Raw genomic sequence first — 14,663 nt, 5'->3', positions numbered from 1 at the left:
ATGGTGCCAGTTGCTTGGACTACTGCTTTGGTCCAAATAGTTTCAGCAGAGGGAGAGGGTCTGACAGGGTGACCATAATCCTGCTGCTCCCCACCCCTCACTCTCCAGCTCTTATCTACCTTGGAAGAAAGGGATTTATGAGTTCAAAGACAGTGTTGGTTCAGCAAAATCCAGAGTCCAACCTTTCCTAAGAAAAGTGGATGATAGCGGCAGGTACCTCTGCCAACCCAGAGGAGACCCTCGGTCTTTCTCCTCTCTGGAGACAGAGGCTTAGCGCTGTTAACGGGAGTTTCCTTGGGTGCCAGCTACGGTCCAGGCAGAGGAGAAAGTGAGGTGATAAGGGGACTGCAGGGAACAGGGTGGGAAACAGTTACGAACAGAGAATTAGACAGTGAATCTGATGTAGTGGTAAAGTGCATTAAGTTCTAAAGCAAGACTGTTTCAGCTCAAATCCTAGCTCTACTTTTTATTAACTGTGTGGCCGTAGGCTAGTTACTTGGCCTTTTTGTACCTCAGTTAAAAAAAAAAAATCTGTAAAACTGAAATAGTATCTACTATTGTTCTGAGGATTAACTGAAGTACTATACGTAAAGCACTGAGAATGGTGGCCGGCACACAGTTTAATATGTGTGTGTTTGCTATTATTGTTATTAATGATGAGCTGAAGAAGCCATATGAAGTAGAAACATTGGAGCAATTACAAAAATCAAACACCGAAATACCATGAAGAGGCTCCTGTCATTTTAATTAGGTTTGCCAGGAAAAGCAATAACCTCAGCTAACCACTCTGCCCTCCTCCTCCCTGCAACTCTCATCTCCTTTCATATGCACACAGCACAGGAAGCCAAGGGTCCTCCTCCCCATGATCCTCCCCACTCCCATTAGAGGAAGAAATGCCACTACATGGACTCAGCCTCCTCCGTACAGCATGAAACATGATGAATAAAAACATCTTTATGCAGAGTTCTGTTGTGCCTGTTTTCTTAGGTTGGAGTCAGGGACAGAGGCAAAGGCTGGGTGAGGTCTGGGGATCTCTTAGAGATCAGGATTTGCCTGAGGAGCACAGAGTCCATAGGTCACTCAGAAAGGGGGCTATGTCTAAAAACAAAGGGGCTAGGATGGGCTAGGTGAGGATAAGGACAGCTAAAAATCCATTTTCCTTCCTTCCCAACATGTTCCCTCCTCCCATGTAGAAGGGTAGGGGGCTCCTGGGCAGGGAACAGTCACAATTCTCTAAAGGTCTCATCTGTGGTTCCCAGAGCTTTGGGCAGGCAGTGAGTGGGGCATATGCCCTGGTGCTGCACGACCCCTTCCCCTGGCTCAGGGCTTCTCTCCGCCTGTGAGCACCAGCGCCTGCAAGATGTCAGACAGGGATACAATCCCCTTGACCACATCATTCTCATCCACCACTACAAGTCGGTGAACCTGCACAGAGCCAGGAGGGAGAAAGGGATGTTTAGTGCCAGCCTCAGTTAAGGTGAGCCCTTCAGTCCCCACCCTTCATGCCAAACCCGAGCTGCTCCCCCAGCTCCTTCTGGACTGCTGGCCCCCTACCTCTGCTTCTACCAGCCTGTTGATGATGGCTTCCAGAGTCTCATGCAGGTAGCACTTGAGAACACCCTCAAAGTAATGTGATCGGTGTTGCAGGGCTTTGGTCACTGACACATCTAGGTTGTTGTAGGTCTTTTCTGCTGCCAGGTTCTGGGGAGAGAGAGGAAGATTCATGCAGGGAAGCAAGGGAGTCCCAAACCCTGAGCCCACCCCACCTCAGAGTGATTTCAAGTAGGTGTCAGCCATGCCCACAAGCCACGCCCAGCTCATTCAATTCCTTTTCAAACAGAATTTGAAAGCTTGGAAGCTTCTAAAACCCTTAGGTCCCAGAAGAGACTCTTCTCCCTCTCCACATTCAACACCCCACCCCTTTCCCTACCTCCCAACCCCGCCCCCACAATCACTCACGATAACATCAAACTTGGAGTAGATGTCCACCACACGCCCTAGGGGGACAGAGGCAGCTCAGCAAGGAGGATCTGGCATCCACGGCTCCCCCTGCCTACAGAACCACCTTCCGGGCTGAGCTGAGGGGACAGCAGATTTTCCCACAGCCTCCCTGGAGCCCTCCTCCCTGTGCCCGATCCCTCACCTTTCTCATCCACCACTGGCAGGGCTGAGACTCGGTGCTGTACAAAGATGCCCAGAGCCACGTACACAGGGGTGGTGGTGCGGACCATAGCAATGTTGGCATAGGTACCAATCTGTAGCTCTTCCAGAGACTTAGACATGAACTCTGGCTTGGGGAACTCGGTGATCTGAGGAAATAACCATCACCTTGAATTTTTTTCAAGGCCCAACCAGTATATAAGAAGTAAAAACTGGGCTGAGGAGCACTTACAAATAACTTGAGGAACTTGAGGATGCGCTTGTGGGTGAGGATGTACAAGGTGTTGCCTGATTCCGGGTCAATAACTGGCAGCCTGTGGATCTTGTTTCGAATTAATGAAGAGACAGCATCAAACAAGCTGTGGGAAGGTAGGGATTAACGATAAGTTTCACAGTGGTGGGCCTGAGGGTGCTGAAGTAGCTCTTTAGAGTGTGCTTACAAACAGGTGGTTAAGGGAGAAGAGCAGGGGGTTCAGACCAGACCTAAAGAATGTGCGTGCGTGTGTGTGCATGTGTGTGTGTTTGGGAGGAGTGTCTTTTTCCTCTTCTGTTCCTGGCTCTTTGGGTATCTAGGGCCTTAGCTATGCTGATGGCAAGGCTCTTTCCCCTTCCAGACAAATGGGTAGGTGGAACTCACCTGGCGTTAGGAGAAATGCAGACAAGTGGTTTAAAGGAGTCCTGTAGGTACACCTCTGAAGGGAAAAGGGAGGTTCACAAAGTATTACCATGAAAAACTGTTTCCCAGGAAACTCTCCATCCCTTTATCCTTTCACAACCCTCGCTCTCCACATACCTCTCCAAGTTTCTATCTTGTGTTCTTCCAGCTCATAGATCTGCACCTGAAAGCAGAGGCAACAAACCTAAGACTTGATCTCGCCGCTTTATTAACCCCTTGTAGTTTGCTTGGAAGAAAGGAAATGAGAGTGAGGGACTCTGGGCAGGGAAAGTGGTTTTGGTCATGGGTTCAGGAGCCTTACCAAGGCTGATTTATAGTAGCGGTGCAGGATATTGATGAAATCAGTGATGGTCAGCATGCCTAGAGGCCAAGATAACAGCCCTCAGCACTGCTCAAAAGCTTCTCTCCATGCCGAGTACAAGATACCAATAAAACAGTGTTCCAAAAACTGCTTACCCACAAAACTCTGCTTCTTACTATCCCACAAAGGGGCAGCCCGGACACCATTAGTCACCAAAGCAAAGAAAGCTTTCTTCACCTGTAGTGAAAGAGTAATAACCACAAAGGAAAATTCACAGGAAGCAGGGCTAGAAAAGAACAGGGGTTGGGTATGCTGGGGAAAATGGGAGCCTAACCACATAGAAGGACAAGCTTATCACCCTTGGGATGAGGGAGGATGAGAGGTATTGAACCAGAGGCTCCGAGGAAGGGGAAGGGAAAAGAGGATTTCACCCACCTGAAGGGAAGTATCAAATACAACCAGTTTTGAGCTTGTGGGAATCAGGTCATAGCAGCGATGAGACTTCATGAAGGAAGTATACACGCTATTGTTGGATTCCGGAGTCTCTACACAGGGTGAGATAGTTAGTAGCTTCCTCCCATGCAACAACTCACAATCAAAAGAGGCAGAAAATAAAAGTGTGGTAGTTGCTCAGATATTTACAGCATGATTTATAAGGACAACAGGAACAGATATTCTGTTTTGTTGCTATTGTTCCCACAAAACCTGGATAAACTCCTTAGAAACCATTTGATCCAACTTCACCCCCAGGAAGAACTGTATCTATTGGCTCCTTAGGCAAAAGATGGCTGACTAAAACAAAATCTATAAAACTTTCATTAACCTGTTCTAGTCTGAAAGTTTTTTTTTCTCACCTTTAACTCATTTTCCTTCTCATATATTTAGCACATTTTCACTTGTTCTCTTTCTCAATTAAAATGTAATTAAGCTTCTTAAAATCCAAGAAGTAAACTTCTTAAAATTCTTGTTAGACTCACAGATGAGGAGTCATGGTCCAAGGTGGGCCATTTTAGAACAGCACTAAGTTAGAGCCCAGTGCTCAACTGACCTGGCCGCAAACAACCTGAGAGTCCATCTTGGGAAGACTGTGTGAATCAGAGATCACCCCACCTACTCTAGACAATGGCTGTGTTTGCCTTTCTATTCCTCTGACTTTAACTGCTTGTTCTATCAGAGCAGCAACCCCCCAAAGAACAGCCCAAATGTGCTACAGGGTATGCTTGTATATCTAAAAATATTACGTCATTTAATCTGTAAGGCAAATATTGTCATTTTTCATCTGAGAAAACAGACAGAAAGGCATAAAACAAAAACTGCTCAACATCATATCATCAGTAACGAGAAAGGCTCAAACACAGATCTACGTGATTCCAAAGTTCTTAAATGCTCTTAAATCCTTATCAGTTGGTTTTTTATTTTTAATTTTTTTACCAAAGTTATATAGGTACACAGTTTAGAGAGTCAAATAGTTCTATAATTTTGTTAAGAAAAACTGCAGTTCCTAGCACCCACCTCCTTCCACCCCTCCCCAGAGATGAAACCTCGTTAGCTGATTATTTTGGTACTTATTTCTATGTCTATAAATAATATGCTTATATTGCTACTTTTTTTTTCACTTGTAGGCATTAACTATTATCATGCAAGGAAGATGACAGGCACTCTCTATTATCATATGAGGAAGATAAAAAATTTCAATTCTATTTCCTACCAGGGCCTCATTATAAACCTGTACCTCCTAACTCTCCATTCTCCCAGAAGTTAAATTACATCAGTATTTAAATAATTTGACTGAATATTCATTATTCTGAGCTACCTCAAGTAGTAAAGTCTAATTTTTTTTTTTTCTTCACAACTTTATTTTCCTTGGAGTTAATAACTGTCTTTTTGTTTGCTTAGTTCTCTATGTTTAGTACTTATAACTAATTCAATCCCCAAACTCCTTACCAATTGTTTAAGTCTCCTTTTAAGAAGTTCAGAAGCATGGGATAGTCTATCAATTTAACTACCCAAAGAAGTCTCTCTGGAGCCTTCTGACCTGCTCAAATCTGGGCTGGTTTGCCTGCCTCGCACTTCTGTCATCTTGAGATCTCCCTTCATTTCCGTCCTGGGACCCCTTTCATGTCTCTCCTGCATTTGCACTCTTGTGTCCTGTATCCCATGATTTCCTTTTTTGATTATTCCCTTGTTTCGGTGAAGCACATTTTCCAGTAGCTTCCTGAGAAAGGGTGCAGGGGAGGTAAATTTTTTGAGATCTTGCACCCTGCAGACATCTCTATGTTACCCTCATCTTTGATTTAAATTTGTCTGGCTACAGAATTCTAGGTTGAACTTTATTTTCCTGCGGAATATTGAGGGCACTGCTTCATTGCCTTCCAAGCTTCTGGTGTTATTGAGAGTTTGGGGTCCTAGGCCCTTCTGATTCTTTGTATATGTCTTGTTATTTTCTCTCTGGAAACTCAGGATTTTCTCTTTGTTCGGTGTTCTGAAATTTTATGATGATTGTGCTTTGGGGCGGGGGACGGGGGTGAATTTCACCCGTTGTGCTGAATATTCAACGAGTTCTTTCAATGTGAAAACTAATGTTCTTCAGTTCTAGGAAATGTTCTTGAATTACTTCCTTGATTGTTTCCTTCCCTCTGTGTTGTCATTTTTCTCTTCCTGAAACTCCTATTATTTGGACTTCCAAAACTAACCCTTAACATTTGTTTTTGTTGTTTTTAAAACACAGTAGTTCCCCCTGCCCCACTCACCTAACCCAGGGTTTTACTTTCCACCGTTTCAGTTACCCATACTCAAACCTTGTCTGAATATTAAATAGAAAATTCCAGAAACAAGCAATTCATAAGTTTTCAATTGTGTGGCATCCTGAGCAGTGTGATGAAATCTCTTGCTATTCAGCTCAGTTCCAACCCTGGGAGGCAATCATCCCTTTGTCCAGCATATCCCATCCACTACTCATTAGTAGCTCTCTCAGTGATCAGACTGTCATGGATGTTATCGCTGTGCTTGTGTGCAAGTAACCCTTATTTTGGAGGACATCTCTGATGGCCTAGTAGTTAAGACTCCGAGTTTCTTGGAGAAGGAAATGGTAACCCATTCTAGTATTCTTGCCTGGGAAATCTCATGGACAGAGGAGCCTGGCAGGCTACAGTCCCTGGGGTTGCAAAGTCTGGCACTAGTTTAGTGACTAACAATAACAAACCCTTATTTTATTTACTAATTGGCCATAAAGCATATGTAAAATTGAAGCCCTAGTGCTGTGTGTGTGTGTGTGTGTGTGTGTGTGATTAGTCGCTCAGTGGTGTCCAACCCAGGGATCGAACCCATTTCCTGCACAGCAGGCGGATTCTTTACTACTGAGCCACCAGGGAAGTCCTAAAACCTAGAATGCTTCCTATAAGTGAAAAGGTGAAAGTTCTCAACTTAATAAGGCCAAGAAAAACAATCATATGCTGAGGTTGCTAAGATCTATGGTAGAAATGAATCTGCTATCTGTGAAACTGAGAAGAAACAGGAAATCATGCTAGTTTTGCTGTTGCAACTCAACTGCAAAAGTTATAGGGTCAGTGTGTGAAAAGTGCTTAGTCAAGATGTGAAAGGTATTATGTTTGTACAGTAAGATATTTAGAGGTAGACAGACTGAGAGACGCAGGTTTGATCCCTGGGTTGGGAAGATCCCCGGGAGTAGGAAATGGCAACTCACTCCAGTATTCTTGCCTGGAAAATTCCTTGGACAGAGGAGCCTGGCAGGCTATAGTCCATGGGGTCACAAAGAGTCAGACACGAATGAGCACACATACACCTTATTCTTATTAGACTGACCAACTACATTCACATAACTCTTAGTATACTGTTATCATTGTTCTATTTTATTATTGTTGTTGTTAATCTCTTATTGTGCCTAATTTGTAAATTAAACTTTATCATAGGTATACACGGGGCTTCCCAGGTGGTACTAGTGGTAAAGAACTCGCCTGTCAATGAAGGGGACACAAAAGATGTGGGTTCATCCCTGGGCAGGGAAGAGCCTCCCCGAGGAGGACATGGGAATCCACTTCAGTATTCTTGCCTGGAGAATCCCTTGGACAGAGAAGTATGGCAGGCTACATAGTCCATATTGGTTGCACAGAGTCAGACACGACTGAAGCAACTTAGCATGCATACACTCATAGGTATGTATGTATATAAGTCATTACACTCATAGGTATGTATGTATATAAGTCAGGATATATAGGAAAAAAATTATATATACAGTTTAATACTATCTGTGGTTTCAGGCATCCACCAGGAGTCTTGTAATGTATCCCCCAAGGATAAGGAGGTACTAACCACTGTTTCTTTTTTCTATTTCCTCTTTTTTCACTTTTTTCCTTTTTCATTATAGTTTATTACAAGATACCAAATACAGTTCCTTGTGCTATACAGTAGGACCTTGTTTCTTTTATATATATAGTAGTTTGTATCTGCTAATCCTATACTCCTAATTTATCCCCCTTCTTTCTCCTTTGGTAACCATAAGTTTATTTTCTATGTCTGTGAGTTCACTTTGATTTTTAATTCTTACTTTATGAGAGATTTCTTCAACTTGATTTTCCAAACCTCCTACTTAGTTTAACACTTTTGCTGTTATATTTTTAATTTGCAAGAGCTCCTTTTTTCTTTTCTGAACATTCCTTTTCTTTAAAAAATTGCATCCTATACTTGCTTCATGGTGGAAATACGTTCTTTGAGTAAGTATTAACGTTAGTTTTTAAAGTGTTCTTTATGCATTGACTTTTCCTGCTGTTGCTTTTTTTCCTGTTTATCTTTTTCTTTTTTCTTCTTCATTTGGGGGGACAGTGTGGATCAGTCTTTTCACATTAGAGGCTTTCTTTAGATGTCTGGTAATCCTTGGTTTAAAGGAGGATTCAAACCATATTTTAAGAATGGAGTCTTTAAAGCTGATTAGAAGCTTTATCTGTGTAGATGAGCCTTGTTAACTGTGAACCATTTAGATGGGGAACAGTCAGTACTTATATTTTTAGGTTTTTCCTTCAGTGGGATTCTGAAGAAAAGGATTATTCATTTGACTTTGCGCTTGAGGATGAAGTCTTAAGCATTCTGAAAACTGAGTGGGGGAAAAGGACTAGGGTCTCAGCATCCAGTATAGTTCACCTCACGCTCATGTTTTCAACACAGTACCTCAGCCCCTTTCTGTACCTCCAGTCTGTGCCAAAGTTAGGATGGGCCGTTTTCCAGCTGCCCTTAGTGGGGTAGGAAGTCTTGGGATGTGACTCCTCCTTCGACCTTCGGCACTTCTGGGCTTTCCCCTCTGCTAGTTACAGTTGAGTTTTCTCAGGTATGCTAAGGCAATTACCACTCTTCTGTCTGCTTTCCAGCTTCCAAAAATTCATTGCCATTGTCTCCTTGCTTGTTCTCCCTATTTTGATGGTTTTTGTACTTTCAAGAATAATTCCTTCATGGTGGCTTTAGTGGCTTTTTGTGAAGGAACAAAAGTAGATACATGTATTAAACCCAACATCTCTAACTGGAAGGCCACCATTGTTCTGCAAATTTGAAAACTCACAGACTCCCAAGAACGTGTCTTTTGACACCAGTTCAAGACATGCTACAATGATAGTTAAATAATATTACAGGCTACAGGCCTGCAAACATATTTGGTTTGGTTTTCACAGTATTTAAATAATTAATTTAAATAATTAAAATTAGCTGCCCAATTACACAATTCTGGAGATTTATAAGAATCCAAATTCTCAGCTTCTTTTCATAATCAGAAGATCTGACAAAACTAGGTCTTAAATTCCTGAAGAGCAGCAATTAACCAGACTAGGTTAGTTGCTGTCTCCTTTTAGATGCAACGAGAACCACAGGTTATTGTAATCATATGCAACCCACGTCACTACTTGATCCATGTAGACAATTTGAGTTTCTTACCCCTGCCTCAGTTGATGCTAATGCAAATGCACTCAGAAACACAAAATAAGCACTGACATCACGGTGCAGTCATCAATTATAAAGAATCATCCAGGTAATTCAAAATATGACTATATTAACTTTTTTGGATACTAATGACATGAAAATAGAACATTTAAAAATTCTTGTGGAGAACTCACAGACCTTTAATAATATATCCCAGAGTCTCATCCCATATTTTAATCCTCTGAGAAAGTATGTACTCCTAATGCCATAAACATGTCTGAGAAAGACTAAGAGTGTTCCTGGGCAAAACCCTTTACCAGAGATGCCTATAATTTTGCTTCTTTCCAGATGACCGGGTTGGACCATCCTGCTCTAACCAGGTATTTGGGCAGATGCTGGAATTCCCTTCTCCTGTGCCCTGAATTTTAGGGTTTAGTGCCTCTATTTCTGGATTAGTTCTAAGGGTTTTCAAGTCCTTTCTATAATTTCTTGTGTATACTCAGGGGCTTTAGTGAGATCACTGGATGATAAAATCCTAGTGGCATTGTTTGGGCTACTCAGAACATACCAGGGACTTGAAACATGGTTAGCCAGCCCAGAGTTGCCTATGAAAGTTCTCCCTGTAACTCAAAAGTTTCTCTCAAGTGGTCTGATGACTGAAGATATTAATCATCCTCACCCTGCCCAACATTTATTCTTAGGTGATCTCGGAAAATCACTTGTTCCTGATTTATGCAGTTTGGCACATTATCTGGCCCAGCCTTGATTTTCCCAGGGAAGACTCTGGGAAAAATTCAAAAGCACTGCTGAATACGAATTAGGATCGGGCTATTGTTTTCATACCAGTTTCCTTTCCTCAGTAAACTTACCTTGAAGATGCTCATTTTCCACAGCTGGGTAGCTATCTGAAGAAGGGACCTGGAAAGACAAGAGAAACAAAGATTCAGCCTATCTTAGGCTCCATCCATTTGAGCCTGGCAACATTCGGGGAAGGGCTGGTGAACTAATGACTTCCTTTAAAGCACTACAAGGTCCTTTAGAAATATTTTCTCATTTAATCTTTATAACCCTGAGGTGAATACTATTGTCAGCCTTATTTTCACAGATTAGGAAACTGAGGTTCAAGAAATATTAAGCAAACTGCCCATGGCTGGCAAGGGGTGAAATGGGGATCTGAATACCGGTCTGTGTGGTTCCAAAGCTCATGGTCTTATATACTACATTGGCTAATGAAACATTTAGGACTTAAAAGCTGACACTAGAAAATATGAGCTTAAAGTTGGCCCCACAAGACTTTCACAGACCTATTTATAAAAATATGGAAGCTGGAGAGACAACACTGCTTTCCTTCAAATAGTCACTAAGTGTAGGTGTAGGCACCCGAGTCACTGACATACAGCTTATCACGAGAGAGGGCCGCATCTGGGGAGGGTCCCAGCAGCGGACTGTCAGCAAGGACCAAAGTTTGAATGACTGAGGGGTAGATGAGAAGGATAAATGTTCTGAAACTAGGGAACTGAGTCCTCTCAGCACCCTTGTGAGTCAAAGGCTGCTATAGCCCAGAGGGGGCTGGTTTTCCAAGTTTCCTTGTTTATGACAGTCTGAGATTAGAAAGTGCTCTGAATACACAGAAACCTTCAGAGCATCTCAGTGCTCCCTCAAGTGGGAACATTTAGAAATTTCATTGTTATCTAGGAACCCAGGAGAGATCATGATCATTTTTGTCTGCTGGAATCAATAGTTTTGACTCTATTTGCTCTTTTTGGGTAATATTCCCAAAGTATCTTAAAGTCACACTTCACAGTGACTTTACTGTGGACACAGTAAAGTCCACAGCTGCAGTCGTAACATGAATTTAAAGGCCTTGGCTTGAACCTGGGAGGTTGGCTGGTAAACAGGGTCAAGCTGGTTGGAGAGCTCTAAATTTCCCTCCTCTAATAGGCCAGGGTGGGGGCAGGGGGGGTAATCTCCCTCTCTTCTCTCTAGGCTGCATAAGACTTTCATCATGGCCTGGCATCTTGGCATAGCTATCGGAACAACAGCCTCATCATTTATAAGTGGGAGAGAGGACTGTTTAGCAGTAAAGCAGTCTCACAAAGATCTATACAAAGAAACAGAAACAGTGACTTCTGTAGAAATTATTGTACCCACCATATGATACTTACTTACTTCCCTGTGCTACAGTTATTTTGTTCATTATCTTTCTAAACAGACTGTAAATTCCTAGAAGCCTGAAACTATCTTACACTTCTTTGTATCTTTCTCTCATATCACCTAGCATGTGGGTTTGCATATAATTCTCAAGTGTTTTGCTTTTTAACACTCAAACTGGTAATGATTCACACTGATATGGACAGAGAGATCTAAGACTACATTACAGAGAAAGAAAAGAGACATACAGCTAAACAGAGACATAGGTACCTACATAGGAGTCAGATACAATTGAATATGACTTTCTTTCCACCTATTTCTCACACAGGAGTGGGGCAATTATGTCTACTCTCTCTACATTTAATAACACAGGGGACTTGAGACTACTGTACTACATAAGTTGTTGTTGCTAAGTCGCTTCAGTTGTGTCCGACTCTGTGCAACCCCATAGATGGCAGCCCACCAGGCTCCCCCATCCCTGAGATTCTCCAGGCAAGAACACTGGAGTGGGTTGCTATTTCCTTCTCCAGTGCATGAAAGTGAAAAGGGAAAATGAAGCCACTCATTCGTGTCCGACTCCTAGCGACCCCATGGACTGCAGCCTACCAGGTTCCTCCGTCCATGGGATTTTCCAGGCAAGAGTACTGGAGTGGGTTGCCACAGAGACACACCCTATATCTGCTACAAGATTCACAATTTCTTCCAAACTCCTGATCCACCTTTCCAGTTGTTTGCTGGACCACCATAGATGTCACAGAGACTCCTCAAATGCTTCAATACAAGATAGAACAGCATCTGTTCCTCCAATCCTATTATTTTTAACTGTGGTTCCCACCTCTGCTTTTGCATTGCTCTCTTCCCAGGTGCCTGAACTGTGGTCTTGATTTCTCCAAAAATGAGCTATCCTAACATGCCTGCTTAGAATGATAGAGCAGGGTGTGACCTAAACTTGTCCTTAATGTCTATTAACTAAGCTGCTATGCTAGAAATAATTGCCTCAAATCCATCTCGCTCCTTTCCACTTTCACAGCTTTAACATAGCCTCTTACATCACATTTCTGCAACATTCTCTAAACTGTTATCCCTGACAGTTTAAGAGAAGAGGAAATCTATTTCCTCTTCAATTTGTCTTTCATGCTGTCACTAAGTTCTCTCCCCAGGCATCTCAGAAACTTGGAAGGGAACTTCAACTCCAGGAACCAAGAACTCACTACTCTCTGAAGTAGCTCCTCCATTTACAGAAAGTCACTAGGAATATTCTTAAAGTACACTCACTACCTTGCTCATAAATCTTCTCTGTGTGTGTGTGTGTGTGTGTGTGTGTGTGTGTGCGCGTGCACTGTCATGTCTGACTTTTTGCAACCCCATGGACTGTAGCCTGCTAGGCTCCTCTGTCCATGGCATTTTCCAGGCAAGAATACTGGTGTGGTTGTCATTACTATTCCAGGGGATCTTCCTGACCAAGGATTGAACTTGTGTCTCTTGTGTCTCCTGCATTGGCAGGCAAGTTCTTTACCACTAGCACCACCTGGGAAGCCCCAAATCTTCCATGGGTCGCCTTATTACAAAACAAAGTTCAAACTTAATGTGGTATGCAATATCTTCAACCTGACCTCAACCTACTTTCCCAGTCTTTTCTCCAACTATAACCAAAATCCAAAGCTCCAGCAACATCAGCCACTGGCTGACCCCCAGTTAATCGCTACACACCCCAGTTTCTATGCCCTTGCTCACACTGTTCTCTCAACCCGCAATGCCCTCTTGTGGGCTGACAGTAATTTCTCCCTCCCCTATGCTGCCACAGTCCTTTTTTTGCATCTTAATGATAGCATTCACTACAGTCTACCTTAAATAACAGCTGTCACTGACTTACCCTTCCTCCACTGCAGCTAGGCTAAGCATTTTCAAAGTGGGGTTTTTCTTTTTTTCTTCATTTTATTTATTTATCAGCTGCACCACATGGCCTGTGGTATCTTAATTCCCCCACCAGCAATCGAACCCAGGCTCTAGCCATGAAAAGGTTAAGTCCTAACCACTGGACTGCCAGTGTACTCCCCCCCGCCTTTTTTTCTTTTTAGAACAATTTCTATTCCAAGAAACTTCTAATCCAGTACATAAAATATGGCTAAATTAGAAAATCCATACAAAAATGCTTTGTAAGCCATAATAATTTATAAGTAAAAAATAACATCATTTTGAATTTAATGGAATAAGACCTTTTATTTTTGCTCAAAATTCTCCTAATCTATAAGAACTTACTCCCTTGCCTGGGTGACCAGTTGAAAATCACTTTACTTTGGCTTGATTTCTTCTTTATAATCTGAGGGACATGACCTCTCTGCAGGCAGAGAAAGAGCACAATAAGGGAATTACTCTGGGCACGTAACTGATGGAGAGAAAGGTGAACCTGCAGCCGTCATACAACTACAGTAAGAGATGATAAAAACCAGGAGAGGAAGAGCTACTCTGTTTGACAAAGAATACATGGAAGGAAGGAAGAGAATGGGAAGAGTTCCAGAGTGCCAGACCAAGGCTCCTGAGAGTGAGGAGAGGTACAAAGAGATAGTAGGGGACCTGCAGCAACTCTGGGAGGATGACAGGGCCCTGCCACAATCTGTCAATGCCTGCTACCCAAGAAGGAGATAGGCCAACACACCTGCTTAGAATCGCAGAGCAGGGCATGACCTAAACTAGATCAGGGACACAGTGGCCTCTAACACTGGAAGATTCCCTCCTTGAGGGAAACCCCACTTTTCAGTCTTATTAAGGCTAAGTTATCTCGCTGAACACCTCAAAGCAGTATAAAGGTCTTTCAGAAGTCCCTCCTGCCAAAGATTCTATGGATCACACTCGGAAAACTGTGGGCCAGGTGCTACCTGCAAGCGGGGGTCCCTTGGAACCCCCTGCTTCATCTAGGAAAGCTGGCTCACGACCCTTCTCTCTCAGGCAAACCTCTGAAGGGCTTGAGGTGCTAAATGAGGAGGAGGTCCGAGATCTCCAGGGAGTGCGTGGGTTTCAAGGAGGGAGGAAGGAGTCATTGCCCGCTCGGGCTTAAAGTACCGTGGACCGAAGGCAGGCAGCGGCGCGGCCCAGTCGCTGAGATGCGCTCAGCGAAAGAGCGGAGGAGCAGGGTCACGGTCTAGGACAGACACCCTACTTCTCGTTGACTGGGCACCAGCGCCGGCCCCGGTTCCCCAGTCCCCTGACTGGGGTCTCGGGCTCCACAGCGCACCCCCGCCTCCCGCCACCTTCCCGCGCTCCTCACCGCCTCCATCGCGAGAGACGCCGGCTGGGTTCTTTCGCTTTAGGAAGCTGGCCCGGGGCAAGGGGGCGGAGAAAGCCCCGCCCCACGTCCGGTACCGCGACGCACTTCCGCCAACGTCAGAACCTACGCAAGCCAAGGGTGGAAAGCGGGGAGCTCACCCTTCCGGTGTGTCCTGGCCTCGGAAACCGCCC

At 43.7% G+C, this 14,663-nt stretch overlaps 1 protein-coding gene across 1 annotated transcript; it reads right to left on the bottom strand.

Annotated features, from left to right (window-relative positions):
* Positions 720-14,564, bottom strand: PRKAG1 (protein kinase AMP-activated non-catalytic subunit gamma 1). Its single transcript, XM_005680006.3, has 12 exons — positions 14,473-14,564; positions 9,926-9,974; positions 3,573-3,682; positions 3,293-3,374; positions 3,138-3,196; positions 2,954-2,999; positions 2,798-2,852; positions 2,393-2,519; positions 2,144-2,309; positions 1,960-1,997; positions 1,555-1,701; positions 720-1,425 (listed from the first exon to the last, which is right to left on the bottom strand). Exons 1-12 carry the CDS (start codon positions 14,479-14,481, stop codon positions 1,321-1,323), a joined length of 993 nt encoding a protein of 330 aa, XP_005680063.1. The 5' UTR covers positions 14,482-14,564; the 3' UTR covers positions 720-1,320.

The sequence above is a fragment of the Capra hircus genome, chromosome 5 (genome assembly GCF_001704415.2).
Source record: "Capra hircus breed San Clemente chromosome 5, ASM170441v1, whole genome shotgun sequence".
Classification (NCBI taxonomy): domain Eukaryota; kingdom Metazoa; phylum Chordata; class Mammalia; order Artiodactyla; family Bovidae; genus Capra; species Capra hircus.
This window is presented reverse-complemented; position numbering and strand designations above follow the sequence as displayed.

Excerpts from the sequence above, each read along its gene's own strand:
- PRKAG1 (XM_005680006.3), bottom strand. Across the intron at positions 3,197-3,292 it reads TAAGAAGCAGAGTTTTGTGG|GCATGCTGACCATCACTGAT; the intron begins GTAAGCAGTTTT and ends CTTGGCCTCTAG. Across the intron at positions 3,000-3,137 it reads GCTACTATAAATCAGCCTTG|GTGCAGATCTATGAGCTGGA; the intron begins GTAAGGCTCCTG and ends CTCTGCTTTCAG.